Source organism: Salminus brasiliensis, chromosome 1 (genome assembly GCF_030463535.1).
Source record: "Salminus brasiliensis chromosome 1, fSalBra1.hap2, whole genome shotgun sequence".
Lineage (NCBI taxonomy): Eukaryota > Metazoa > Chordata > Actinopteri > Characiformes > Bryconidae > Salminus > Salminus brasiliensis.
This window is the reverse complement of record NC_132878.1, coordinates 46,743,987-46,771,691: the sequence shown is the minus strand read 5'-3', so window position 1 is coordinate 46,771,691 and position 27,705 is coordinate 46,743,987. Positions and strand designations below refer to the sequence as shown.

The 27,705-nt window shown below is 39.2% G+C and overlaps 2 protein-coding genes across 7 annotated transcripts; both read right to left on the bottom strand.

The window, feature by feature from the left end:
• uts1 (urotensin 1) lies at positions 1-5,156 on the bottom strand. The gene has a single exon (XM_072679992.1). It carries the CDS (start codon positions 4,577-4,579, stop codon positions 4,073-4,075), a length of 507 nt encoding a protein of 168 aa, XP_072536093.1. The 5' UTR covers positions 4,580-5,156; the 3' UTR covers positions 1-4,072.
• Positions 5,157-6,270: 1,114 nt separating this feature from the next.
• mpv17 (mitochondrial inner membrane protein MPV17) lies at positions 6,271-26,723 on the bottom strand. 6 transcript variants are annotated; one of them, XM_072679951.1, is made up of 9 exons: positions 25,955-26,723; positions 25,164-25,286; positions 15,737-15,852; positions 13,286-13,378; positions 11,324-11,419; positions 8,089-8,241; positions 6,976-7,008; positions 6,596-6,648; positions 6,271-6,491 (listed from the first exon to the last, which is right to left on the bottom strand). In XM_072679951.1, exons 2-9 carry the CDS (start codon positions 25,234-25,236, stop codon positions 6,422-6,424), a joined length of 687 nt encoding a protein of 228 aa, XP_072536052.1. In that variant the 5' UTR covers positions 25,237-25,286; positions 25,955-26,723; the 3' UTR covers positions 6,271-6,421. The 6 variants fall into 6 exon arrangements, with proteins under 6 accessions (XP_072536052.1, XP_072536062.1, XP_072536081.1 ...); XM_072679961.1 differs by having other exon boundaries at positions 8,116-8,241; XM_072679980.1 differs by lacking the exon at positions 8,089-8,241.
• Positions 26,724-27,705: the final 982 nt, after the last annotated feature.

The window sequence follows — 27,705 nt, the reverse complement described above, 5'->3', positions numbered from 1 at the left end:
CACCTAACAACATGAACCCACACTTTTCACTTACTGAATACAAAACTGTAAGCAGAAACCACAAACCACAAAAAGCAACAAAGGGTGGCCTAGGGGAAGGCCTGGCAAAGAACCTTAAGAGGTGAAACTTAGCATTTTGTAATGCCCATGAGTTCCAGATTCAGAGAGGCATTGACTGCCAAGGATTTGCATTCAAGTATAAAAAAAAATGCTTATATTAATAACTGTTGGTTTGTCCAGTTGCTTTTGAGCATGTAGAAATGGCTTTATATCATAAATATTTAACAGAATATATTTATTAAAGCTAAAAACCTACACAGGCAGTGGAGCATGTATAGTTTCCAAGTCTGAAGCTAATTTGAACAATTTTGGTTGTCTGACATGTTTGGAGTCCCATTTTCTCTAAATCATCTCATGAATCTGTTTTTGTTCCTAAGTTATCTTTTTATAATTATATTTTTAAGAAAATTATAATCTAGAGATGGTAAGTTAATTTAAATCTTTTAATAACAATTAAATATATATTTCCCACATTGGTTTGCTGCAGGTGGACAGTTGGAGTAGATGTGCTTATATACCTTTAGTGTGATTGTTATTGAAGTGAATGAACATAGTAGCAGAGCTCACTGCTTTTAGAAGCAGATACTTTGGCTTCTCATGCACCTAATGTTCATTTTACTGATGATTGACATGTCTTCCTTTTGCCACACTGTAAACACTTTTTGAATGAGTGCTGACAAGCAAATATTGATTTCCACAACCTCTTGTTGCTGCAGTGTTGGAATTCTGACTACCATATTGAGTAGTTTGTCCCTTTTCCCAATAATCCCTTGCTTCCTAACAAAAGGTGACAAAAGATTTCTTACAGTGCATGTTTTGCTGGCATTCATGTTGGCAGGCCTGTAAGTGAAAAAAACCCATTAATAAACCAAAACAGTACATCACATTCTTAAAATGTGATAGGCCAGCCTTAAAAGTCACCAGAAGGCTCTTTGGATGGCAGCTTTGTCTATAGGCTGCAATCAAAGAGTTTCCCCATGCTCTTGACTGCCATTGGGATGGTGGTCTAAGAACTTGTCCACAACTTAGGGACTAATTGTTTGTAACTCATAATAAGTACTATCAAAATTATTATTTTATATACATAATATTTATTTTTAGGTATAATTGCTACATTTAAAGTTCCTTGTTTCTGTTTTTTGCTTTGTTAATTTGTTTGTCCTTACAGCCACCATAGATTGCATTTGACAATGCAACATCTTACTGTCTAAACAGAAATCTTCTGCTCATCACATGCCACAGAGTGCAAAAGACATGTTTATCATTATTATCATTATCATTATTGGGCTCAAAATAATTCAGATTTTGCAGCAAATTTATAACAGCTTTTTTTTATTAAATAAAAAGGACAGAAATTAACAAAGGTTTTTCTGAGTTATATGTATGGTGATGTTCTCATATCTTCTCCTGTGGCCACACATTTGGGTCAGTATTGAAAGTTATTTCGTCCAGTTAAGTAATAATATGGCACCAAATGTACAGAAATGTTGAAGCAAAAAGACCCATATCTTACACCTGTCCTCTTAAGATGCATTTAACTTGAAAAAGATTTTAAAAGACTTGTTTTTCCATAAAGGCTTTTTTTCACTACTGTGCCTTTAAGACTGCTTATATGTAAATGATGTTTGTTCTGATTGGCTGCCCAATGTTGTGTTTCATTCAAAATACTATTCCTATACTATATATTCCTGCATTCAGCTTAAATACCTTATTTAGTTTCAATAAAAATGATTCAAACAAACATGTTTGCAAATTAGGTTTCATGAGTCTTAACCTATTATAAACTGTTTCTCCTTTCAAAACTCTTATGATGCCTAAAGAGAACTACTAGAACAACAGCTTACAGCATGGCCTGAGCTGCTTTCTTTGGTTGTCATGTTTTGTGGTCCTCCACCTGAAGAGAAAAGGAATGCTATCTTGTGCACTTGCATCACCAACAGGCACAGGAAAACATTACCTCACTCACTTTTATTTTTGTGGCTGCTGTGTCCTTCACTGGACCCTAGAGACTGCCAAGGCCTCTAGCATGCAGCAGACAGAGGTAAGACACACTTTAGAATCAACACAGTCGACATTGCAGAGATGCTAAGAGCTATTGAAAAGTAGCTCTTTTTTCTAACTTTTCTAATTAAACTGAAGCTACAGTTGTATGGTTTCAAAGGTCTGGAGAGTGTATGCAGAGCTGCATCATTATTATAACAACTAGCGTGAATCTGTTTTCTGAGATTATACTTTTTTGTGGTTTACCATATGTTGTGCACTGTTTATGTAGGCATTTATATGCCTTTTGCCCACTGAAAATTAGGGCAAAGGGATTTGGGAGAGCATACAGCCTTCTTACAGTGCTGGCCATATCATGGGACACAAGACAGTACAGAGAGTGGCAGAACAGAAAAATTCCTGGATGTCTCCTTATATTTTTCCTCCCTGCTCTGTGGACTTGTGTGTTATGTCAATATATTAGGTGTGTGACTGTGTGTGTGCTGGCAGACTCTGACCTTGTCACCGGGGCTGTCAACCCACTGATGAATTCATGGAGGAGCTCAACAGAGTGGAGTCTAATTGATTGCAGATACAATGGGGTTGGAGCACGTTTGCAGGCGCCCTAAGGCCTAATTGAGTGTGCCAGATGAGCTCTTGTAAACAAGAGAAACCCATTAAAGGGATGGAGGTGCCAATTCATTTTAAGCATTTTTACTTGGTCAGTTGTGTTTACCCCTTACATGAACCAAGATCATCAGCCTTTTCTTATCAAAGCATTGAAAATAGCTGGAGAAGAGAAATAGGGGCAATTACTGTTAATTACTGTTAAGCTGTGTCCAATGTTTGGAAAAGAACATAATTTATATAAAGAGCAGCAAAAAAACCTCCTGCTTCTGGGAAACTGAGGGTTGGTGTCAAAGCACATTTATTGACCAAGCAGGCTCCTACTTGTCCCCATTTTTTTCTGTGAGCTGAAAATACACTATATCTAAAGGTTTTCAAATAATGTGTCCTGTTTTTCATTTTTTTTCTAACCCAGCCTAAAGCGAGAGATGTTTTTCCTTAATTCCCCCGCCCCGCATTCCCTGACATGAGCATTAAATCATATGAGGGGTTAAAAAGGTTTCATGTTTCACAAAATATGATGGGTTCATTATTACCACAGTTATCCACGTCATTCTGAACAGCAACATAGTTCTGCAAACGTAATATTCTCTGAACAATGTCCACCAAAATAAATTAAAAGTTAAACCCTGTTCAAACCCTGAAATACGTGCCCAGATGAAAGCAGTTCAGCTTTGACATTACCTCGCTTGCCTAGAGGGATTAGTGTTTTATTGGGTTTCACGCACGTGAAAGGCATTTGGCATGGTTTATTTTTGCATTTTCATAGAACTACAAAGTCATTTTTATGACTTTCTTGCATTATGACAAGCAGTATATATGCGCACAATATACGTCGGAGTTGAACATCACTAAGAATGCTGTATTGGACACAAAACATGGGGCAATTAACTTTGTCCGATTTTGAGTGCTAAGATTTATCCATCACTCCCAACCCTTTTCGGCACTATTTTGCGCGCACTTACGAAAGACTTTGTTAAACATGAACAGGACTGGGAGAAACTGGCACAACAGACATCTTTTTCCACAGAATATAAATCGTACGTAAATATGTAACGTACAATAAAATAAAATATTTTACATCCACACTCTTGTTGCGAAACGTGAGTAAGACAACGGTTGTGAGGTCATATATTTTGTTCATGTGAAATGATGTACACGTAAGAATCAATTCGGCACTTTCCTCCGTGTAAATGTGGCCTATGCAAGACATGCGCGCGCGCGCACACACACACACACACACACACACAATGTCCGTCGAGATGCCTCGCTTAAGGGATCGAAGTTCACTTCTACCGTCGGCCACATTTCCCTCGAAGCTGACGGCTTCCAACGACGGGTGCTATGCTTTTGTTTTAGTGTTCTTTCTTTGCAAGGGCCTAGAGGAAGCGAGTTGAGGGGTCTCTTACTTGCCCACCTCGTCCAGGTACTTGCGGTTAAGCTCAGCCTGCTCCCTTTGGTTCTCGATTCGCGCCATTTCAATCATGTTGCGCAGCAGGTGGAAGGTCAGGTCGATAGAGATGGGCGGCTCCTCGTTCCTTTTGGAAAAGCCCACGAGCTCATTCTGTGAGCCCCCCTCACCCTCTCGCCATCGTCCTCTCTGGGGAGTGTCAGCGCTCAGCCCCAGTGCGAACCCCTGGCCTTCTCCCAGCCCCAGCTCCGCTGGAATCGGCGGGGTCAAGGGGACGCTCCTGTGCGCCGCAGGTTTCCTCTGCTGCAGGTGCTGCAGAAGTTTTTCGCCCAGCAAATAAGACACAACGTTGTCCCCCACACGCAGCAGCACCTCATCCAGCTGCTTCTTGTACCCGCGGTCGTCCACAACGCTCAGGTCACGGGGTCGACAAACGCTGAGGGGTATGTGGGTGGTCAGGAGAACGGCAGCTAGCAAAAGGGCTATGGGCACTGGCTTCATGTTGGACACACCTGGGGCACACACAGGAAGGCCCTGGATTTGGGGAGAAGGGCGAAAAGTGTAGGTAAACAGTCAGAAACAGTTCACATGGACGTTCACGTGAGGATTGTCATTTTATGCGTTTGTACAAAACGGGTTTTTTTTAGTAAAAGGCAAAGGTTTTATATACACCACTGACGACTCAAAAAAGTATGACAGGCCTGCACTGTTCTAAAATAAATGTTAAACTACATTTACGAATTAGTAGGAGTGGGGCAATCAATCGTGAATCCACTGGAAATAACCATACTAAAAAAAACACCACTTATAAAAATTCATGCAAACCAACAAGAAATTATGTCGTAGCAAACTTTTGTGTACATGAAAAGTCTGAACCTTCTTAATAAAAAAATACGCTCTGCCATTCAGTGAATTAAGAGAACTTACTTGATCGTACTTACTGATTCTTCAAAATTCTGACAGACAGGAGATCTGACTCGGGACTTGGAGTGGGAGTGGACGAGTTCTTCCAAATAGCTTTGGGAGTGGAGCGCCTGCAGTTCAACGGTTATATACATCCAAGATTTCTCCATTGACGTCAGTGCAAGTGCATAAACCCGCTTGTAAATTAAGCAGCTCCAAAGTGGATGGAAAGGTCCGGGTGGCGCCGCAGATTTGTGAACAACGTTAGGTTTAACGCGTAGAGCTCAGGACGGATATTTGCTACGAGATGAAGGTTTGGCGCGCAAGCTCACATAGTGCGATAATTGCGATAAGTCTCTAAGGCTCGGAGATCCAAAAGGAGAAATGGCTATCCTCTCTGTTTCAGGTGCAACCGACAAGTACTCTAGATTCCCTTCACTGTTTTAGCCCTCGGACGTGAAGAGTTTAACGAGCAGGTCTCCACCAGCCGCAGGACAAAGAAATGTGAATGTCTGTGAATGTGTGAAGTGCGCGCGTGTGTGTGCGTGTGCCAGGGACTAAGAGGGCGCCTGTCGTGATGCATTTCTGCATCAGCGGCCACCGCGTCCAAAAGGAGAGCAGAAAAAGCACAAGAGGGGAAGCGGACCTGTCCGTGGTGCTGAAACCGATACCGCATAAGAACAATGACATTAGCCGGCATTTCTAAATTACAACTATGAGATTAACAGTAGTCCCTATAAAACTAGGGACAGCAGAATATGTCCAAATTAGACCCATGATATGAACAGAACAGGGATAACATAGTACCCACTCCAATAACTAACCACAAACTTTACTCCTCCTAATGCTAATTCATTGAAGGAACGGTTCAAAATCAGCACAATTATATACTTGTTTCCCAAAATGGTCAGAAATGTGTTTCCAAGACACAGATAGGGTTAAAGCCATCATGAGAGACTGCATGAATCAATGTTTAGGCTGATTATGACAATCATGACCTTTCAACACCTGTGAGGGATGTAGCCTAAATGACTGGTAAACCAAACCAAAACAAAAAAATGGAAGGTGAAATTTATATCTAAACTAAAAAATAGATGAAAATAGTAAATGTGGCATGTTCAAAACCTTGAACACTCCAAGTTGAACAGTTATAGAATTTGTACCATAAAGTACCAGCAGACAGAGTAGTGATGATGCACTAGAGTTGATCTAGTTTTCAACAATTCTAACTGAAAAAGTATCAAGGAACATTAGGTCATATTAAATATAAAGAATAAATAAATAAATAATTTTATAAATGGTCATTTAATTACACATATTCGCACATTCTTACAGGTCATATAAATCTGAAAAACTGAATTCCTATTATATAAGTTCCATCTTGATCACCCCAGCAAAGGTCTATACTGTAATTGCAGATCTTGACCATGGAAAATTAAATTATACTTTATTGGCTTTCCAGGAAAGGTATGAATTCCAAACCACAGCAACAACCTGGACCACTGCCAATCTGCAAATGACAGAATTACAAAAGTTAGAATTTTGAGAAATTGAAAGACTATTTCCAGAAAATGGTGTTCATAACAAAGCTGAAGTATAGAGACAGTCACTCACCTGTGGTGAAGTGGGATAAAATAGAAATTAGCTATCTGAACAGCTGGCCACAACTGGTTAAAGGGAGTCCCAAAACAAAGGTGGGAATTAGTTTCAACACATTATTATTAAATGCAAACAGCAATTAATTAAACATAAATAAAGCATCAATAATAATAATGTACACAACAGAGAAATGGTGACAACAAATATGGCCAATGTATTTAGTTTCCAAATCTCTCATTTGTTGATTTAAAACCTGTTGCTTAGTGAGGATCTATATGGAGCCTTTGTCCATGTTTATCCTTTCATATTGCTATTCATTTGTTTTAAATTTGTCACTTACAATAAGACACAATAAGACTTTTGTGATTATTTTGCTCATGCACTGATGGACTTACATAGTAATTGGAGATCAAAGCATCCATATAGTCCTAAGAAGAAGGTGAAAGAGCACATGTCATAAATAAAGCAGATAAAGCATATCTTTCATTTAAAAATAAAGAAATAAATAAATCACAGAAACTATCTATTCTAGATGTGGGTAAAGGGCCAGTCATCATACGAAACTCATGTGTGGCCATACCACAAAGCGTACATAATTACATCATCGCTCATAGCGTCCCCCCTAATCAAACTGGTGTATCTCCTAGTTAAACATCCTTAACGCATGTAAGGTAAAGGTTGATCCTTGGCACCTTCTCAAATGCCTTATAAAGACCAACTAATTTGGAACAACAGTGTCCTGTCACTTGCAACAGCAATCTTTTTTTTTAAAGGTCAGCTGAGCAAGTCTAAATGTTTGTGGATACCCTTTCTAATGTATGAATTCTGATGTACAAATGCACACACAGCTTGTTTAGTCCCTGTAGAGAATTATTGCCAATAGAATTGGACTCTGGAGGAGATAAATGTGAACTTATTGTCATGTAATGTGGGCCAGAGGAGTATAAAGCCCCCAGCATTGAGCTGTGGAGCAGTAAAACAGTGTTCTCTGGAATGATGGTATGCCATCCAGTACTTTTGGGATAAGTTGGGGATGAGGTGGAGTGGTGATCTGCCAACATCCTGACCTCATTAATGCTCTTGTCACAGTATGCAATCAAATCCTTACAGCAATGCTCCAAAATCTAGTAGAAAGCCTTCCCTGAACAGTAGAGACAGTTACTCAGACAAAAGCAAAATAAACTCCCATGATTAAATACCCATGATTTTGGAAACAATCAGTGAACAGGTGTCCACTGATATAAAAAATCTATATCAGAGAGTAGTATTCATGTGTTCTTTGTCTTAAATAGTTTCTAGTTCTCTCAGTTTTCTAGTGAACAAGATGGTGACCACCTGGGTGAACCTTCTCCAGGTGAGAAATATTGTGTTGATTTGCCATGTTTGACCTTATTTATCCTTGCAGGGTCATAGTCTACCAATACTGAAAGACTACAGCAAAAAGTAGCAATGTCAGCAGATGGTTGATACTGTAGTAGAATAATTCTCAACTGGGAAAAAAAACTTACATTTACATTTACATTTATGGCATTTACATTTATGGACTGTAGCGCAGCACAGTCACCCAGCCCGGGAATCGAACCCCAGTCTCCCACATGGTGTGGTAGCTCAGTGGCAGGTAGTGGTGTTATCTGTTGCGCCACACCAACTTCAAAGACTTCCTGTATTTTTCAGGGGAAGATTAAGGTAACAACACTCAACACAACCCCCAAGATGCAGTATCTTAAGTACAAAGTAAGGGTATGTTTCATTTTCACTGCTATCTATCATGAGCTGCGTGGCCACAACTAAAGGTGGCAAATAAAATTAGTCTTGTGGGAAATTAATTAATTCCCATGGGTTTATTTTTTCTGCAGGTAGTTTTAATCATCACTGTGCCTTGCAGATGAGATGAAGACAAGGCTCCACTGATGATCTCTGACTTACAGTCTCGTGAGATACTGATATGATTCTGCGAGCCACGATGCTCAACAGCAATCATTCTAACATCTGGTCCCAGAACAGGCATTCACTAGGATTGCTTTTTACCTTGCATCAATGAGCACATTTGTCATGTCTTTTCTGTCATTTATGTGAATGACCTTTTAGCCTCATTTTAACTCAACTACCCTCCTTACATAAAAAATTGATGGCCCAGGCTGAGAGCACGGCTGAATCAACTAAAACCCCCCCCCCAAAGCATGAGTCACCAACAATGGTCAACCCATCCTTTCCACCATCAGCGGAAATGGTTTCTAAATATACTGCGCAAATCTAGGGGCCATCCCAACTGCTTAGAACACTTTCAGACTGTACCCTAAGGTCAGTTTGGTGTACACTGCTCTATTCTTAAGCGACCATCTGCAAATGGAATCTGCAGAAAATTGAAACTCCTATTAAAGGTTTATTAGCAAAATGTACAAACCTTCTGTTGTTTGCAATTTGCAATGTTGTTTAGATCTCAAAGTTGAACCCTTTGATATATTTTAGCATTTTGACAATGTTTCTAGCTACACTGCTCAATAAAAATAAAGGGAACACTTAAACAACACAATATAACTCCAGGTAAATCAAACTTCTGTGAAATCAAACTGTCCACTTAGGAAGCAACACTGATTGACAATCAATTTAACATGCTGTTGTGCAAATGGAATATACAATAGGAGGAAATTATTGTCAATTAGCAAGACACACTCAATAAAGGAGTGGTTCTGCAGGTGGGGACCACAGACCACTTCTCAGTACCTATGCTTTCTGGCTGATGTTTTGATCACTTTTGAATGTTGGTGGTGCTTTCACACTCATGAGACGGACTCTACAACCCACACAAATGGCTCAGGTAGTGCAGCTCATCCAGGATGGCAAGAGCTGTGGCAAGAAGGTTTGCTGTGTCTGTCAGCGTAGTGTCCAGAGGCTGGAGGCGCTACCAGGAGACAGGCCAGTACACCGGTAGACGTGGAGGAGGCCGTAGGAGGGCAACGACCCAGCAGCAGGACCGCTACCTCCGCCTTTGTGCAAGGAGGAACAGGAGGAGCACTGCCAGAGCCCTGCAAAATTACCTCCAGCAGGCCACAAATGTGCATATGTCTGCACAAACGGTTAGAAACCAACTCCATGAGGATGGTATGAGGGCCAGACGCCGTGCAGGACGCTTGGCATTTGCCAGAGAACACCTGGATTGGCAAATTCGACACTGGCGCCCTGTGCTCTTCACAGATGAAAGTAGGTTCACACTGAGCATGTGTGACAGACGTGAAAGAGTCTGGAGAAGCCGTGGAGAGTGATCTGCTGCCTGCAACATCCTTCAGCATGAACGGTTTGGCAGTGGGTCAGTAATGGTGTGGGGTTGCATTTCTTTGGAGGGCTGCCCATGTGCTCGCCAGAGGTAGCCTGACTGCCATTAGGTACCGAGACCCCTTGTGAGACCATATGCTGGTGCGGTTGGCCCTGGGTTCCTCCTAATGCAGGACAATGCTAGACCTCATGTGGCTGGAGTGTGTCAGCAGTTCCTGCAAGATGAAGGCATTGAAGCTATGGACTGGCCCGCCCGTTCCCCAGACCTGAATCCGATTGAGCACATCTGGGACATCATGTCTCGCTCCATCCACCAACGTCACGTTGCACCACAGACTGTCCAGGAGTTGGCGGATGCTTTAGTCCAGGTCTGGGAGGAGATCCATCAGGAGACCGCCACCTCATCAGGAGCATGCCTAGGCCATGTAGGGAGGTCATACAGGCACATGGAGGCCACACACAATACTGAGCCTCATTTTGACTTGTTTTAAGGACATTACAATAAAGTTGGATCAGCCTGTAATGTGTTTTTCCACTTAAATTTTGTGTGTGACTCCAAATCCAGTCATCCATTGGTTAATACATTTGATTTCCATTGATGATTTGTGTGAGATTTTGTTGTCAGCACATTCCACTTTGTACAGAACAAAGTATTCAATAAGAATATTTCTAGGATTTCTAGGATGATCTAGGATGTTATTTGAGCGTTCCCTTTGTTTTTTTGAGCAGTGTATATCTATTATATATTAAAGATATTCTTGATCTTTCTAAAACCGCCCTAGTGGCTAAAGTTTTCTTTTTAAACTTTAAAGGTTGTTAGAAAGTATCAGGGTAGACACACAAATCAAGTTTTCTGATGGTCAACCTTGTGCAGCTACAACAGCTGGTATTGAGTCAGCAGAGTGTTATGCAACTTTACATGGTCTGTGGAGGAGTTGTTGTGATTCCTAAACGCTTCCACTTTTTCAATAATACCACTCACAGTTAATGGTGGAATATCTTTTTCTACGGTTTCCTTTTTTTATAAGCCTCAAAAATCATATAGCACAGTCTGTCATTTTAACATAATTTGCATATTGTGAAAATTACGCTAATTTTAGAACCCAAACATGTCCTAGAGTTACTGACCTTTGCATTTCTGGTGTCACACAAATCAGTCTAAACTTTAGTAATTAACAAACAAAAGTTGCGATTTCAACAATGCATTAACATCAGGTGCCAATCAAAAATAGGGATGGAGCTTAGATTATATAAATCATGCATTAAAAAACTTGACTGTTAAGACACCTCACAGGCATGTTGTACCCCAGGGGTCTCCTAGGTAATGTACATACTTTGATGCCACTGCAATACTAGGGGGAGCTATTATTTCCACATGATCATCACTGATTAACTGCATGTTGACACTGTATGTAGAGGAACAGCTGACAAAAAGTATGAGGATCAAGGAGAAAAATGTTACACACTGACCCTTTTGAGCTTAGCTACATTCTCTTCCCCAGTCAGCCCATTAAGAGTTCCAGAGATTCCTAGGAAGGCTGCAAGAAAACAAGGAGCAAAGCACACCTGTGGGAGAGGAAATAAGTCTGCTTAGAGACAGAACCCCAAAGCACAATGCCATCAATACAAAGACTTTGAAGAAAAAAAGGGTACAGCATTTCACAAAATGCACCTCTCCAACTGTTAAGTACAAACATACCTTTACTCATTGCAGCTTAAAAGTTAAATTTAAATTGTATAAGTCCACAGGACGTTCAAAATGTACCATGGTTAAGATATTACTTCAAAATATTCTGATGCTAAATTCTGTTGTGAGGATGAAGAAAAGATCTTCCAAATACTCTTCCATCACGGTCATATTTCTGCAGGTTTAACTGAACTGAGGAACACTGCACTACCACTCCAGTGACAGTAAAATCTCCCTGAAGGTCTTTTCAGAACTATGTCTTTTTACCTTCTCCGAGTAAATGGTCACCTAGCCGACCTGCTGGAAGACTGCCCGCTGGGGTCCCCAGCTGCGTCAGACCAGCTGCCACCTACCAGTCCGATCAGCAGCCCCCCCCCATTGAATATAATTACCTTTACACTGACTCAGACTTGACTAATATTTGCCTTTATTATTAAACTTGACACAATGGACATTTACTGCATAGAAAAATAAAAACACACAGAACCAGCAAATCTGATACAACCTGCTGCTTAGGTCCCCTCAGATTTACTTCAGCATTAGTAGCAAACCTTTTCACTTGAGGAAAAGCTCTAAAATATATTTGTTCATCAGTTTAATCGTGCAATACAAATACGAGAAGCCTAACATTATGAAAAAGGACTCCAAACACAAAAAAAAAAAAAGGAGAAAGCAACACCCACTCCCCCAAACAAAAATGTGTCAGAATTATTGACGCCTCTGCATTGTGAATTAAAAAGCGGATTTCATCCAAAATCACTCTTGGACATTTTCCAGATGCACATAAAAAAGATTGCCAACATATGCAGCTGCAGCTTTAGGATTTTCTGTTTCTTTTGTCCAACAATGATCATTTGGCAAAATATTTATTTAATTACTTTTGTATATTCTCTGATCTACCCCATGTTGAGGGGTAAAAACTGTTTCATTGAGGAAAAAAACTAAATCAAGCCTTAGTTCTAACTAAAACAAAACGTGTTTTAGAAGCACATCACCCAAATAAATCACTATTTGCTGTTTGCTATGCATATACAATACAGTATGTAAGTGGAAGAAATAAGTATTTGATCCCCCACTGACTTTAAAAGTTTTAATACAAAAAAATAAATGAAACGTCTCATAATTTTATGCCAGCTTCAAACTCGTCGAGATAAGTTGAGGCCAAAGAGCTCAATTTTGGTCTCATCTGACTTGGTTGTACCAGATGAGTCATTAGGTAGAAAAATGTGTACTGTACTAAACTTCAAACAGAAGGTTGACTGCCTTCCAGAAATCATGGTGGGGAAGGTAAAGGTGGGACACCTCTGTTGTTTGACCTTTAAAGCAACAAGTGTTCTGGGGGAACATGTTCAGCAGTAGGCAGTAAAGACACTCAAAGAAGAAGTGGTACTCAAAATGGCAAACGCTGTTCCTGTAGTACTGAGGTCCTGATCTGGACGATGTATTTAGAGTGAAAGCCTGACTGCTTTCCCACAATATGGCAGTATGTATAATACACTATGAGTGTGACGTATTTGTTTAACCAAGACTTGGTCCTAAACCAGTTACAGTCAGGTCCAACTATGCATTTCGTGGTCTTGGAAAACTTCCAACTGAAAGCTCCACTTACAGCTAATGTTAACATTTGATTTCATTTACAAAGGAGCATTACTTGAAAAAGTGGTAACATGCAAAAGAACTACCAAAAAACCCCATAGATGCACCAAAATGATAAATGCACTCAATGTAATGATATACAGTTCTACCTGATCAATTAACATTTTCTTCAGTGCAGCTCTTTTGGTCCCTCCAGTGACGAGTCGGTCTAGTAATTTGTACCATCCACCAACAACTGGTCCCTGGAGAAGACACACAGGATTTATTTCATTGGAGCACACTATCACTTCATTTGTTTCAGTGTGTTAACACAATATTGGTAAAATAGTCCACTTCAGAACAACTGAACTTACTTAATCACTAACACTCATACAGTTGTTCATTTAGATGTGACTGTATATAAAGTCAGATCCTTATTTACATTGGTGGAACAGGTGGCAAGTTTAACTGGACATCATTTTCCAACATGATTTTCATAGACCAGTTCTAGAATACACAGAGTTAAGCATTAGCATTATTTTAAAGCTTGTTGGATGTTGTAGAATAGACCAGGTACGGTCCACTTATTGATTTGATTCAGACATGTAATTAGATGTGGGGTTAAATATTTAATGCTATATCTGTATAACAAAGTTATAATTACAAAGCTATTAATAAATCTACAGATGAAAGCAACCTACCAACATAGTAACAGCTGCATTTCCAAACACAATGCATAGGAAGCAGAAAGGGTACAGGTGAGACTGTGCTGACATCACATCACTGACAGCAAAAGAAAAGACTGAGCAGCAGTAACATACTTTCCAAACTGCTGAGCCTCCTGGAAAGACCAAGTATCACCATTTGCCAAGTACATATAACCTGTACAACAAACCTACATATTCAGTGGCCATCCGAGCAGCTCTAATCTAGTAATTAGGTGCTATAAAAGTAAAAGTCATCACTGGCTAGCAAGCAGGAAGGCTAAACATCCAGACTAGGGGCATGCTACTTTAGCTGGATGCGTCGGACTGAGCTCCTCAGACTACTGAGAAAACTGTGTGGAAGACAATGCAGTTAGCCTTGTACACAATCTCTCTCGTATTTATAGACATTGGTAGTCATTTCCCCACTCTGCTCTGTATTTCTGTAATCATCTCCGTTTAATGGTGAACTGAGATCTAAAATCTGCCTTTTTTATTCTGCGCCTCTGTCAGGCATATTGTAGCAATGCTGACAGCACTTCTCATTGGTAAAGAGAGTTGTTTCACAACTAACGAGGAGCACTGCTCTGTTTGGTTGGTAGAACCTTACATGACAGAACGGGTAAGGGAAAGCAGTAGGGCTTCTCATACAAACCACCCTGTCTTAAACAGTCATTGGCCGGAAGACGCAATTCAGTCCAATCTCCTGCTACATTAAGCTGATTTTTTGATAGCATGTTGTTTATATAGCTTATAGGTTGGTAACAGAGGGGTTCTGCCTATTGCACGTCCCTGAAATGAAGACTGCATTTGTTTCCAATGCTTAATGTGTGACAAGGTTTTTTTTTCGTCTTTACATACATTTACAAAACAGAGCTAGTCACTTTTCTTGAACAGTTTCAAGTGCTAACTGTATTTAGCTAAACTTAAATACAGTTATTAGGTTTATAAGAATGCCAACCATATATAACTCTCAAATCCTCTGAAGACATTTCAATCCCAGATTCAGACCCAAAATATTATTTAAAACACAGGTATTGGGTTTCTTAAATATTTGTATTAAGTTTTATTTAGTTTGTTTATTACATATTCATAATAAGATATAAACAGAATATGCTCAGTTTGCAAATACAGTGTAAAACAATACAGCGGCAGAACGCTGGTCCTGAGAATTGCTTTCAGCATATGACATCACACAGCTTGTCCAACAGAACTGATCAAGTTTAGCTAAACATAAACCTAGCCTGGCATGGAGCAGATTTGTCCAAGCACAAATGTTGAGCCTCTTTTTTGGAACTCAAGTTGAACAAAATGAATCAGGCTTTTCAAAAAGCCTGGCTTCTCTAGTTGGCTTAGGTAGTCAAATGTCACATAATATAGAATGGGGGTAGATAAATACAAATACCGACATGCTGCACAGCCTCAACTCTGCATCACTCCAAATCTCCTTCTAACAAATTCCAACAATAAAGCAGTCATGGGTAGCCAGTGCTCCTTTGAATCTGATCTTGTAAACTATGCTATCTCTAGGAACATTAATGCCTCTTTGCTCTCTTTGTGCCCATATCTTCTCTGAACAGATTGGACAAGTCATAAACAAACATCATAGTCAATAGACCCCTAGCTAGTCTAGGTACTTACTGTGTTTTATCTCAAGCACACCTGATGCAACTAATGAAGCCCTCAATTAACAAGTTCTTATGAGGGATTCTATTCAGGTGGTTGAATAATTCTGAAACCCATTTTGTGTTAAATTTTGTGTTGAAAGCACTTGTATGAATAATAAAATTGGTCTTGTTTCATTGGTTTATTACAAACAGCTGAAAGTTCATAAATGTTTCTAATTAAATTAACTTGCAATGGGGATTAAATCATTTAGATAACTGTACAGAAGCAGTAAAAATGACGAAGACTTACGACAAAACAGAAGCCAATGCTCATCATCTTAGCAGTGCGTTTCACACTGTGGTTGGTCAAGCCTCGTTGTTCAATCAGCTGCTGGGAGATAACATCACCCACCCCTACCAAAGAGCCTGGAGCAAATGGGGGGGGAAGCAGAAAGAAAAGACTCATTCAGATGAACATCACCCTCATTTCCCTCCACACTCCTATGCCGACTTAACAAGAAGCAGGAAAATGGCATGTGAAGATTCTTGGTCAGGATTTTAAGAAAAAGTAAAACAAAACAAACAAACCAAAAACAGCTAAAGCAGACATAGCTGGCATGGTCTAAAATTGTACATGCTATTTGGAAATGATTAATGACATATAGCTGAAGTCCAAGTGTAACAGAACATCAATCCAAAAACATACCTCAAAATACACCATGAAACACAAGCTGAAGCTCTCGATATGGCGCTCACAGTCGCCATACTTAAACATCTCTACAAAAATCAGGGGGTCTACCCTAAATATGCAGTAGGATGTCCCAAGGAATAATACAGAGCTTGAAGTGTTTTTCAAGGAAGAGTATAGCAGAACCTGAAAAAAATCCTAGCTGGTTAATAAAATGAATTAAAAATCTTACTTATGTATATATTTCATTATGCTTTATTCATATAAATAAATTACACAAAAGGCTTGGAAGACTACTAAAGTAGATAAATGCAGAATTCTTTCCCTAGTGGAAAAACAAACCCACTTCACAACATATTGTCACTCTCATGGAAGTAGGCATATAATTGTCAAGGACAACATTGTTCTACAATCAAAAGAAACCTATAGAAATTTAAATGCAGAGGGTTTACTTCAAGCAGCAAACCACTGGTCACACCCAAGAACAGAAAGATCAGATTACACTAATAGGAGACATAAAAAACCTGTGCAGTTCTGGACCAAGATTCTTTGCACAGAAAATAAAAGTGAATATGGAGAAGAAAAGTAATACTGGGGGGCTTTATAGACCTCTAGCCAACACTTGACATTAGGCATCTGACGGAGACTGGCAGTACTTCTCTAAAGGGATATAAAGTGTATAAAGTGATAAAGAGAGTCCAGTTTAGATTTAAATGCTGGAAAACTAAAAGCATGGTGTTTGACTATTCAGATAGATAAGGACCGAAAAAGGCTTCTTAAGGCAAAGAATGTTCATAAAGATCCAACTGAGCCTGTTTTTGTCTGTATTGAAGACAGATCTGAATGCAAAAGAAACCCGCAACAAGCAGCAGCTGAAGGCATCTGCAATAAAGATATTAGTTTGTCCAATCACACAAGTGTTCATGCACAGATTAAAAAAAAAACCCTACCCTTAACTATTATACTGTCAAAGAAATGTACAAATTGTATGTAGCTGATTCTCATCCAAGTCAAGCGAATGGACAAATATAATGTGACTAAAATAATAACAAAAAAAAAAAGTATTATTATTATTAATAATTAATTATTATTAATTAAAAACATCCATAACAACCTCACAGTGCTAGTGGATAAAGTATGCGAACCCTTGAGTTAATGATCTCAAAAAGGCTAAATGGAGTCAGGTGTTAGCATACCTAGAGCCTTCTTAAGAAAATGGGAAAAAAAGCTGGGAAGGGTTACAAAGTGATTTCAAAGACTTTAGAACTACAGTGAGGCAAACAAACAAATGGAGACAATTTGGGACTGCGGCTACTCTGCCAAAAAGTGAGTGCCCAGTCAAAATTACCAAGAGCACAACGGAGACTCACGAGGTAAAGAAACAACCCTGAGTGACTTTAATTTGGCAAAATGTTTTGTGGACAGATGAAACTAAGATTGAACTATTTGGAAAGAACACACAGTGCTACATCTGGCATAAAAAGGCACTGCCCATCACCATGGGCACATATCATCCCAACTGTAAAGTATGGTGGAATGAACATTATTTGGGCCTGCTTTGCCAAATCTCTGCTTCTGCAAGGGGAGGATGAATTCCCAAGTGTATAAAAAAAATTTACAAGATAATGAGACATTCTGTATCAGCCGAAACTCTGAAGAAGGTGGTTAATGCAACAGGACAATGACCCAAAACACTGGTTTAAGTCCAGAACAAAATGGCTTATGAAAAACAAAATCTGCCTTTTGGAGTGGCCAAGCCACTCAACCCTATAAAAAAGCTTGAATGAGGATCAGATCACATTTTATGACAAATGAATGCAAAACACAATATAAGGGTTCACATACTTTTTCTTGCCACTGCATGTGTATAAATGAGCAGCGCAGTAAGCCTAAATGAACTTTGGCTGCTGAACTTGACTGATGGTGACTGATGCAGTTGCAGCACTCTTATGCATTCTCTCGCTCACACACGCTCACACACACAATGTGTGCCAATCACATTGACAGAGCTTTTTCATCTGATCAGCCGGAAATGTCACAGGTCCTCTCTCATTCCACTGTGTCTTCGATCGGCTCCAGTCAAAGCCGTCCGGCACTGAATAAAGCCATGCATTATGCATGTGTGTGTAAAGAGACAACTGATATTGACAAACACTGAAAATTCACAATGAATACAAACAGAGGAGAATGAAGACCAAAGAAATGCATTAGCAGAATATTTTTAGCATCTTATATGCCAGACTGTCTACTCCTAACCCATCATGCAAGTGTGCATCATCACACTTACAATAACAAATTTTAATCTTCATTATTCAGTGGCTTATTAGGATATTGGCGACATTCGGGTTTAAAGGATTCCTTAAATATTATCTTTTCACACTCATGCAGGTATAATCCAGCACTTCCACAACATTCACTGCCCTGTAAACACAAACTACAATATTTTTTTTGATCTAGCTGACCTAAATTGTTAGTAAGTTCTAAGTAACTACATCATGTTGAAATGTAAGATTTTCTGGCAAAAAGTGGGTACGTAAGGAACGCACTAACAACAACATTGTGTAGCTACCTATCTATAGCCTTTGATTCTTTATATTTTTGGAGTTTAAAAACATTCTTGGGGAACGTCTATGATTATATTTCTCTTTAATAACCTTAAAATATCACCAAATTTTGGTGCTGGTTAATTTAATGGTGATACTACTTGTTGGTTTGTAGTCCCCAAACCAATAAAATTGTTTTAGATTTTACAGCACACAAGTGGATACTCAACTGAATTTTCTCTTGCATTAGAAGTCTATCCTAAATCAGTGGGTCACTGAGCCTTTTGAAATTCTTTTGTAACAAAATCTTAAAATCTTACTAAAACGGTGAAAAAGAATAACCAGGGGAAAAAATTAAACAAGAGAGACAAAATTTACAGCCGCTACCTCCAGCTCCACCAAATATCATGGTTTACAAAGGACAATGTGCATTAATGGCAGATCCTAGTGAGGCAAGGTAGTCTCTTTTATGTGATCTAACCTTTTCTTGAAATGTCAGAAGAACTAATAATGCGGGATAGCACAGTGGAAAGAGACCTGAAACCTTTGTCATGCTTTTACTGGCTTGTCTTATTAAAACAGCCCTTCTCTCATAGTACACAGGGTACAGCACAAAGAAAAATGTAGGCAGGGTGGGAAGGAGCAGAAGGAGCAGCAGCACCTGGAACTGGAGGAGGGTAATAAACACTTGCATTTGCCACTTTCTGCGTGTAACTGACATTCACAGGGTTGTAAAGCACTCAAGAGAAAGTCATTAAAAGTTGGAGCTTAAGCATCATCTGATGGATGTGCAGCTTCCTTCTCTGCCACAGTACAGTGGCAAGTATGACAAGTAACCACAGAAGAAAATGAAATAAAAGAAGAATTTTTTCTTGGGGCTTATTGGGGACAGTTTTGTGTAATACTAAAATGTATTTTGTTTTTCAATAATTTATTACACAGATTGTACACAAATAAAATAAGTGAAAGACAAAGGCTCTACAAAAATGTTTTGATTTACCATAAACTTAGATTTTTAATTAACAGAATCGTCCACATTTTATTTTTGTGTTTTAATAAATATGCTAGGTTAAAAAGTCATGTACTTAGACTGTGGTAGCACACAGACTTTTGTTATACTCTTTTGCTGTACATATGCTACAGACAAAACACGTCATGACACGAGAAACAGTCCCTTATGACATCGGTTACCTTAGCTCACTTTAGACTGCTGGGTCTTAGTCTCTTTGGGTCTAGTCTGCTTGTGTACTTACCTTGGAAAGAAACTGTTTAGCTAGCTAACTGTCAAACAGTAATTTGTTTGATTACCAGTTTAATGTATAACAAGAAAACAAACTGGATAAATTGTTTTTGGAAGAAATGTACTACGTGCATATCAGTCAACTAAAAGATTTTTAAGCATATTATATAGTATTTGTATCATTTTCGGGCACAAGAAACTAAAATTTATATTTGCTGTAAAATATGTAATAGATGTGTAATAGATGTAATATATATTTTACAGTTAATTTGTAAATCAACTGTAACAGTAAACGTGTGTCTGGATGGTTAATATTTACAGTCCTGTCAGAGTGCCTATTTTGTGAAGAAAAATGGAGTGAATTAAACAAAACAAAGCAAAACAAGTTACATCAGGGTTGTTAGACATACTTTTACCATAGCACTACCTGACATTGTGATATATTTTGAAAAAACTAAAATGCTAATGTTAAATTTTAGCAACATTGGCCAGCACAATTGTGAACATAACTGCATGTTCCCAAGATACGCCATTAAAAATAACAGTGTTTACCACACCCTGACTTGCAATCTGTCCAGTTTTTGGTGCCAAAATGACGCGTGGCACATGTCTGAATGAAGTCCACAAGAAAGCCTACTGCTCCACAAACAATTGCTGATATCAGCAGTGTTCACCCCCGTCTGTCCTTGAAGGAATGCCTCTGGGGGCTAATAGCCCTGACTGAAACATCTTACGTCCGGGTGAAATTACCTGTGATCAATTTGGCAGATGATCCAGCCTCTGCTTGCTCGCAGGGACCACAGCACCCTACCACATTAAGCTGATGAGACTGGTGTGACATGGCCAACTCAAGCCATGGTAAATGCCTTCAGTCGTTCCCCTTAAGTTACACCATTGATTGTTTGTTTATTTATTTATTTTTTACTACAGACTACTAACAAAGTTAATACGTCACTTAGGTGTGCTGGCTGATTTGCTGTCTCATTCCATTCACGTTTCATTCACCTTGCTCAAGGGCCCAACAGTAGCAGCTTGTTGAGCCTGGGGTATTAAACTCACAACCAACATCAATAGCCCGGAGCTCTAACCGCTGAGCCACCACTGCCCCAGAATCAATCCAAAAATTGTGTCACTGCCCAATTACTTATGGACCTGATTGGACTGGACCTTCACTTCACAGAGGAGGGAGGGGGATATGATGAGGCACACCTAATACATCTGTTAATTCCCAGGTTTGAGGTAACAAGCCACATCACACACAGCAAAATATTGAGGAAAAAATCAGGAAAAAAAACTTAACTGTGTCCACTTCTTTTGAAAAGAGGCGTGAAGTTCTTACAATTATATCATTATTACATCATTAACACTTTTTAGCCAAAGTGTACAAGTAGAACTTTGTCTGGATGACTAACAGTAACTTTCAGCTCTACATACAGTCTATCAGAACAGTAATGTAATATGTTCCAATAAATGCTTTCATGAACAGGGTCAGCATTTAGTGTTAGTTTTAACCCACAACATCTCTAAAAAACATCAGGTCCCATTTAGTGAACCAGCTGAATACTGTGACATTTAGTATTTCACACAACTGTGTTAATATTATTTTCTAAATATTACCTGTGCACACTCCCAACAACTACCACATATTCTCACTTTTTAAACTCTAACAACATGAAAATCTACAATTCATTGATCCAGTTAAAATCCTTGTAATTCACTGCCATCTGGTGACAGAGAAGTGCAAGTACATTTATGTATTTAAAAGATTAATGAAGTAAAAATGTGCTGAAACTGCATTTATTCCATGAAAAAACACAATGATCCTTTTGGGAGTAAGTGCAAAGGAGCTTGTTAACAAAAAACAATTTTTTGCAAAGCACGCACCCCATGAAGGTTACCAACAACCGGTACACTGTCTGGGTCCCAAAATCACAAGGTCATGGTTTAACTTGATAAAGGACATCTAGTCAAATATTACACACTGTATACATTAGAGCTGCACTGCAGTTTGCTGAAGAATTCTGCAATAGTCCTTCTGCATTATTCCATCCATTCCAGTGCAATGCACCAGTTCCAAAACCTAGATATTCTACACTATATGGACAAAAGTATTGGGATGCCAATTAATCATTGAATTCAGGTGGGTTTTTTTCAGTCCCATTGCCACTGGTGTTCCTAAGAGCTCACCAAATTAGAATGTGGTACTGTAACAGGATGCCACACAAGTCAGTTTGTAAAATTTAATCCCGCTTCATATTTCACAAGCAGTATTACTAAAACTACTTATTACTTAAAGTGTTTAAGAACTACAGCAACTCAGCAGAAGTGGAGGACAGCATAATGTTACCTCCTCTGGCACTAACTTGTACTGGCGCACTTGTACTGTCTTGCACTTGTGTTCTGTACGCACTGTGTCTATGTTGCACCATGGTCCTGGAGGAACGTTGTTTCGTTTCACTGTGTACTCTGTATGTAGTTGAAATGACAATAAAACCCCACTTGACTTGACTAACCTTAGCACAAAAACAAGCAGCTGCATGCAAGCCCTACACCATTACAAACAATGCTAAGCATAAGATATAATTGTGTAATAATAATAAATAATATTACTACATTTTATTTATAGTTGCCTTTCAGGACTCTCAAGGTCACTGTACATAAAATAATAAAATTAAAGCAAAAACAACAAACAATAAAAACAGGAAAGCAATTTTAAAATAACATAAAATCAAGAAAGCAGGCTACAGATGTATACGGTCCTATAGAGATTAGTTTTGAGGCGTGATTTAGTCAATGTTACAGATGTCCAAAGACAGGGGGGCAGAGTGGCTAAAATCTGGCGGGACAGTAAGACTAATGGATAAAGAAGATCTCAGAGTCCGGCTGGATCCATTTATGTGAAAGAGCTGGGTAAGATATGGAGGGCCAAGGTGATGGATAGTCTTAAAGGTGAGCAGTATAGGTTTGTAGTCAATGCGAAATTTTACAGGCAGCCAGTGGAGCTATTGAAGAACTGGATGAATGAAGTATTTGGGGTGCTAGGGACGATACGAACAGCAGCATTCTGAACCAGTTGTAGCTTATGAAGGAACAAAGGTAGGGATGGGTGTCATCTGCATAACAAAGAAAATGGATGTTATAATTTTGATTATGATAAGATATGACCTAAAGGAAGAAGATAGATGATGAAAAGAATAGGGCCCATAACCGAACCTTGAGGAACACTGGAAGTAAGAGGAGATGACTGGGATGTTAAGGTCTTTAATTGAATAAACTGAGTGCGATTAGAAAGATATGAGGTAAAGCAGTCCTGAGGTACTACAAAAGCCAATGGCTAATAGTCTATGAAGGAGGATAGAATGGCAAATTGTGTCAAATGCTGCACTCAGATCAAGGAAAAAGTATGGATTAAAAAAAACATCTGATGCAGTCAAGGTCATTTGTTATTTTGAGGAGAGCTGCTTCTGTACTATGGTGAGAATGGAAAGCGGATTGAAACGGCTCAAAGAGATGGTGATTTTAGAAAGAAATGGCAGGTTAGAGATGGGTTCTTATTGCTAGGATAAGTTACTAGGATCTAGACCGGGTTTCTTTCAAATGGGGTGACTGCAGCAGACTTTAATTACAAAGGGACAAATCCAGAGGTAAGGGAGAAATAGTGGGTTTTGGTCCATGCAACTGTATGGCTGCTACTTCAAATGACTGGTCAGAAGGTATAGCGAGAGTGGAGGCTTTCAACTGCTCACGGTAAAGTATTGAGAGATCTCCCCCTCGATCAGTGACAGAAGTAAACAAACCCAGCCGGCGCTAGCTCGTTCAGCAGGAAAAAGTCACCGGATTGTTGCCACATCTCAAAGATAAAGAAAGTTAAACTTACAGTTGAGGAGGATGTCCTGGAGCAGAAGGCTTTTACCCGTTAGAGACAGTGTTGAGAAGCCCGTCATTAACTACACCACGGTCTGTGGATGCAATGACGTTAGCCGACCTAGCTATCTTGACAAAGACAGCGTGGTTCACTTTCCCAGATTTAGACCAGATGGTGTTTATGACTGCTGAGTCAGCAATGTGGAAGTTCCGTTGGGACCCGCAGAGTATGTATCTGCGCTCAAAAGGCAGAGCACTGTCTGGGTGGATGTGGAGTACCAGTGGCATATGGGGCAGATGGAACCACAGCTTGAGCAGTTCGGCAGCCGGTTACTGGTTTGAGGTTGCTGATGGTTGAAATACAATGGACAATACAATACAGTAAAGGGAAATCATGTTTCATCAGACCAAGAAATTTTGGACAATTGTATGCTTCCAACTTAAAGGAAACAGTTTGGCAAAGGCCCTTTTCTATAACAGTATTACTGTGCCCCAGTGCACAAAGCAAGGTCCATAAAGGAATGGTTGAGTGAATTTGGTGTGGAAGAACTTGACTAGCCCACAAAGAGGCCTGACCTCAACCCCATTAAACACCTTTGGAGATAGCGAGCCAGACCTTCTTGTCCAACATCAGTGTCTGACCTCACAAATGATCTTCTGGATAAATGAGCAAAATGTCCCACAGACACACATCGAAGTCCTGTAGAAAGCTTTACCAGAAGACCGAAAGCTGTTATGGCTGCAAAGGGGGGGACCAACTACATAATAATCCCCATTGATTTAGAATAGAATGTCATACAAGCTCTCATAGGTGTAAAGTGTTGGTGTCCTAATACTTTTGTCCCTATACGTTATGACTAAAGTTTTGGTGCATTGCTGGAACTGCCAGTTATGACCAAGGTTCAGAAGATATGATGGTTCTAGTTTGTTAAAACAGTTATTTCAAGTCTTTTAAACATCCAGCCCACATGCAACACACCAGACTGTAATTTTCATAATAAAGGCCCCTGGAAGCCTTTATTTATTTATTTATTTATTTATTTTTACCAAGATCAGGTGCGTTACATTAGGGTTGGGGCAAAACTCTGTAAAGCAGTAGATCACTAGGATCAAAACTGGACACCCCTGGTGTATGGAGAAAGCAATAAAATAAATGTTCCATTCTGGAAATCACCCTAAACTCATCAGGTCTGCTCTAATGATGCTATTGCCAGCATAGACAAGAATAGGTACAGAAAAGGTAAATGTTTACTTACAGCAAATAACACCACTATTGGGATAGAGTTGACCTAAAAGTGCTGGAAAACACATTCTTAATTTTAACTAAAAAGTAGTATAAGTGGAAGAGGCATTATACTGGAGACATGAGCTGGTGTGGGATGGTAGATTTCAGGGCCCTTACCAGCTGTTACAATTTGCACAGTCCATGGACGTTTGGCCATTAATGCCTGGTAAGATCTCCAAAAACCTGCCATGCTCTTCCTCCCTCAAACAGAAGCTGGTGAAGATCTGGATGCAGAAATCACTGGAAGGTGAAGTTAGTAAAGCATAAAAAGTCAATCATGTAAAACAATATATTCTTCATAACAATGAAATACAAGGTGTGTGTCAAAAAGAGCACACCGCAAAGCCATCTTGTAATTCTGTTTTAAATGTAGACTTTCTGGGGCCCGTGATTAAATGGAACTCCAACTATTACGACTTGTATGCCTTAATATAGTGTATACGTCCAATACCATACTACTCTTCGGGAACTGCGATTGCAGTGCACCTCAAGAGTTGCAGTGGTACAATATAGCACTAAGCTCGCAATCGGCAGAACGCCGCGACAGTCATCTCTTTAGAAACAGAACTAACTATTTAATCAAAACCTGTACAGAGATTAGTTCAGTTAGCTTAACTGCTGATTAGCGTTAATCTACACATACCTCTAGTGCAGGACAGTGACAGGTCAATAACACATTTTTTGCCCCACCGGTCCCGCCACAAAACTTTAAATTATCAATATAGCCTCGTGTTTTGTCACCGAGCTTAAGTGACAAGCTAATCGAGTTAACAGCCTCGATGTTAGCTAGATAGCTATCTAGTAAAAGCAGAGCAGTAAACCGAACACATAGTGCTAGATACAAACAGTAAAAAAAATAGTTTGGATAACTAAGAACAGTTGCTTTCACAAGAAATAACATGTCCTACCTTCTGTAGTTAAATTGATCAATTCAGCGCAGCTAACCCAACCTTAGTAGCTAGCTAGATAGCTACATTCAGTTGAGTATTCCATTTATAAAAGTTGCCCCGTGATAAACCAGATGCCTTGTTCTCACTAGACTATAATGCCTTTAACTTTTTTAAAAAAGAAGCGTTAGTTCAACTGACGTTTGCCAGCTACAGAGTTGCCAACGTTGCCATCTCTCTTTGTGCGCCGCTTTGACTCTGTCCGATTCGTAAACAAATCGTTATTTTGCACCGATTCTTTTCAATGAATCGTTCTTCCTTATTCAAAACTCAGAGCCAAGTCGAATTTTTCGCAGGGCCAATGTAGTGTTACCCGTTCTGAACCTAATGCGAACTAAAGTCGTTAACATTTGGCAGTTCTTCTTATTCGACAGTATTTTCTCCGTGTTTGCAATCGCTCGTTTGTTTTTACACTAGTCGTTTGTATTGTGCGCACGCCAGAATTGGACTTACAAATACGAGTCGGCATCATCTACAAGCAAAATAGTGTAAATCAGGCTTTACCTATGGAGAATATAAGCGCATTTATTTAACATAATTATTGTGGTCACATGAATGATTATCTCAGCCGATTCATTCAAACAGACAGTTCAAAAGAATCAGTTCGTCAAAAACGAATCGAACATGCCATCACTGCAGACGCGTATGGAATCTTTCCAGGGTAGCGTGACTCTGATTAGCAACACGAGATCTGTTAAATGTTAAGAGAGCGGACAGGGCATTTAGCTGTGCTAACGGCATACAAATCAGTTTTAAAGTCAAACTTTTATTTTGAAACGGAAGCCCTTACCAAAAAAAACAAACAGCTAGCACTCACACAGACAGGCAGCGTCCTGGGCATACTACACACTAATCGAGGGGAGGGGAGGGGAGGGGAGGGGTGTTTGTATGGGGTGGACGTATGATGAGATCAGTTAGAGCTTGTGGACTGTGGACTAGAGCTTGTGGTGGACTGATTTTTGCCACTGCTGGTTGACCCGTGTGATCACACACTTTCCCCCCCACATTTCCCCCATTCACATGTGTTTCCCTTAAGGGTATGCTTGGGGTAATGACTAGTTGTATTTTAGATTGTAAATATTAATAATCAAATACGTATTTTACTTTGGGTTCACCATACAACAAAATATGTTTTGATACAAAATTTTATAGCAGCTGGAACACAAAGGTGAGGAGAATGCTTTACAATGCTCAGCTGATTAAATCCAGAAAACTGGCAGAAACAGTTTAACTGGGCACACTTAAGACTCTTTAATAATGACAAAAAACATTTAAGAAAATTAAAAGGACAATTGATCGATGTACTATAAATTTTTTGTTCTTATTGTTCACCAAAAAAAACTCATATACTGTACAACATTTACTATGTTTGTTTTTTTACCAAGCTTGTTTTTTTAAACAAAAAGAATCAATGCAACGGTCAATGTACGTTTGGAAAACAAATTAGTAAATTATCAATTAGTTGGTCAAGAAGTTTTTCAATTTCAGTCTACAAATTGTGAACTGTTATTTCTAAAGTAACAACGCAATAAGAAAAGAAATTCTAAAACGATGCAGCAATAATTGTGAAATTCACAACCAAACGTTCATATATCTAAGTAATATCTGGCCATTTATTAAGCTTTACTTATAGCTGTTTATTTAAAACTTAAAATATAATTGCTGCTATAAATGCTGCTTTTAGTGAAGTTATAGAAATGTTGGTTTAAAAA

Bases quoted from the DNA above. Each gene is read 5' to 3' on its own strand.
- mpv17 (XM_072679935.1), bottom strand. From the start codon at position 25,236: ATGGCAGGTTTTTGGAGATCTTACCAGGCATTAATGGCCAAACGTCCA. The intron at 15,853-25,163 runs GTAAGGGCCCTG...CATTTGCTCCAG, and splicing joins TGTGCAAATTGTAACAGCTG to GCTCTTTGGTAGGGGTGGGT. The intron at 8,242-11,323 runs GTCAGTGTGTAA...TGAAAAATACAG, and splicing joins ATGTAGCTAAGCTCAAAAGG to GAAGTCTTTGAAGTTGGTGT.
- uts1 (XM_072679992.1), bottom strand. From the start codon at position 4,579: ATGAAGCCAGTGCCCATAGCCCTTTTGCTAGCTGCCGTTCTCCTGACC.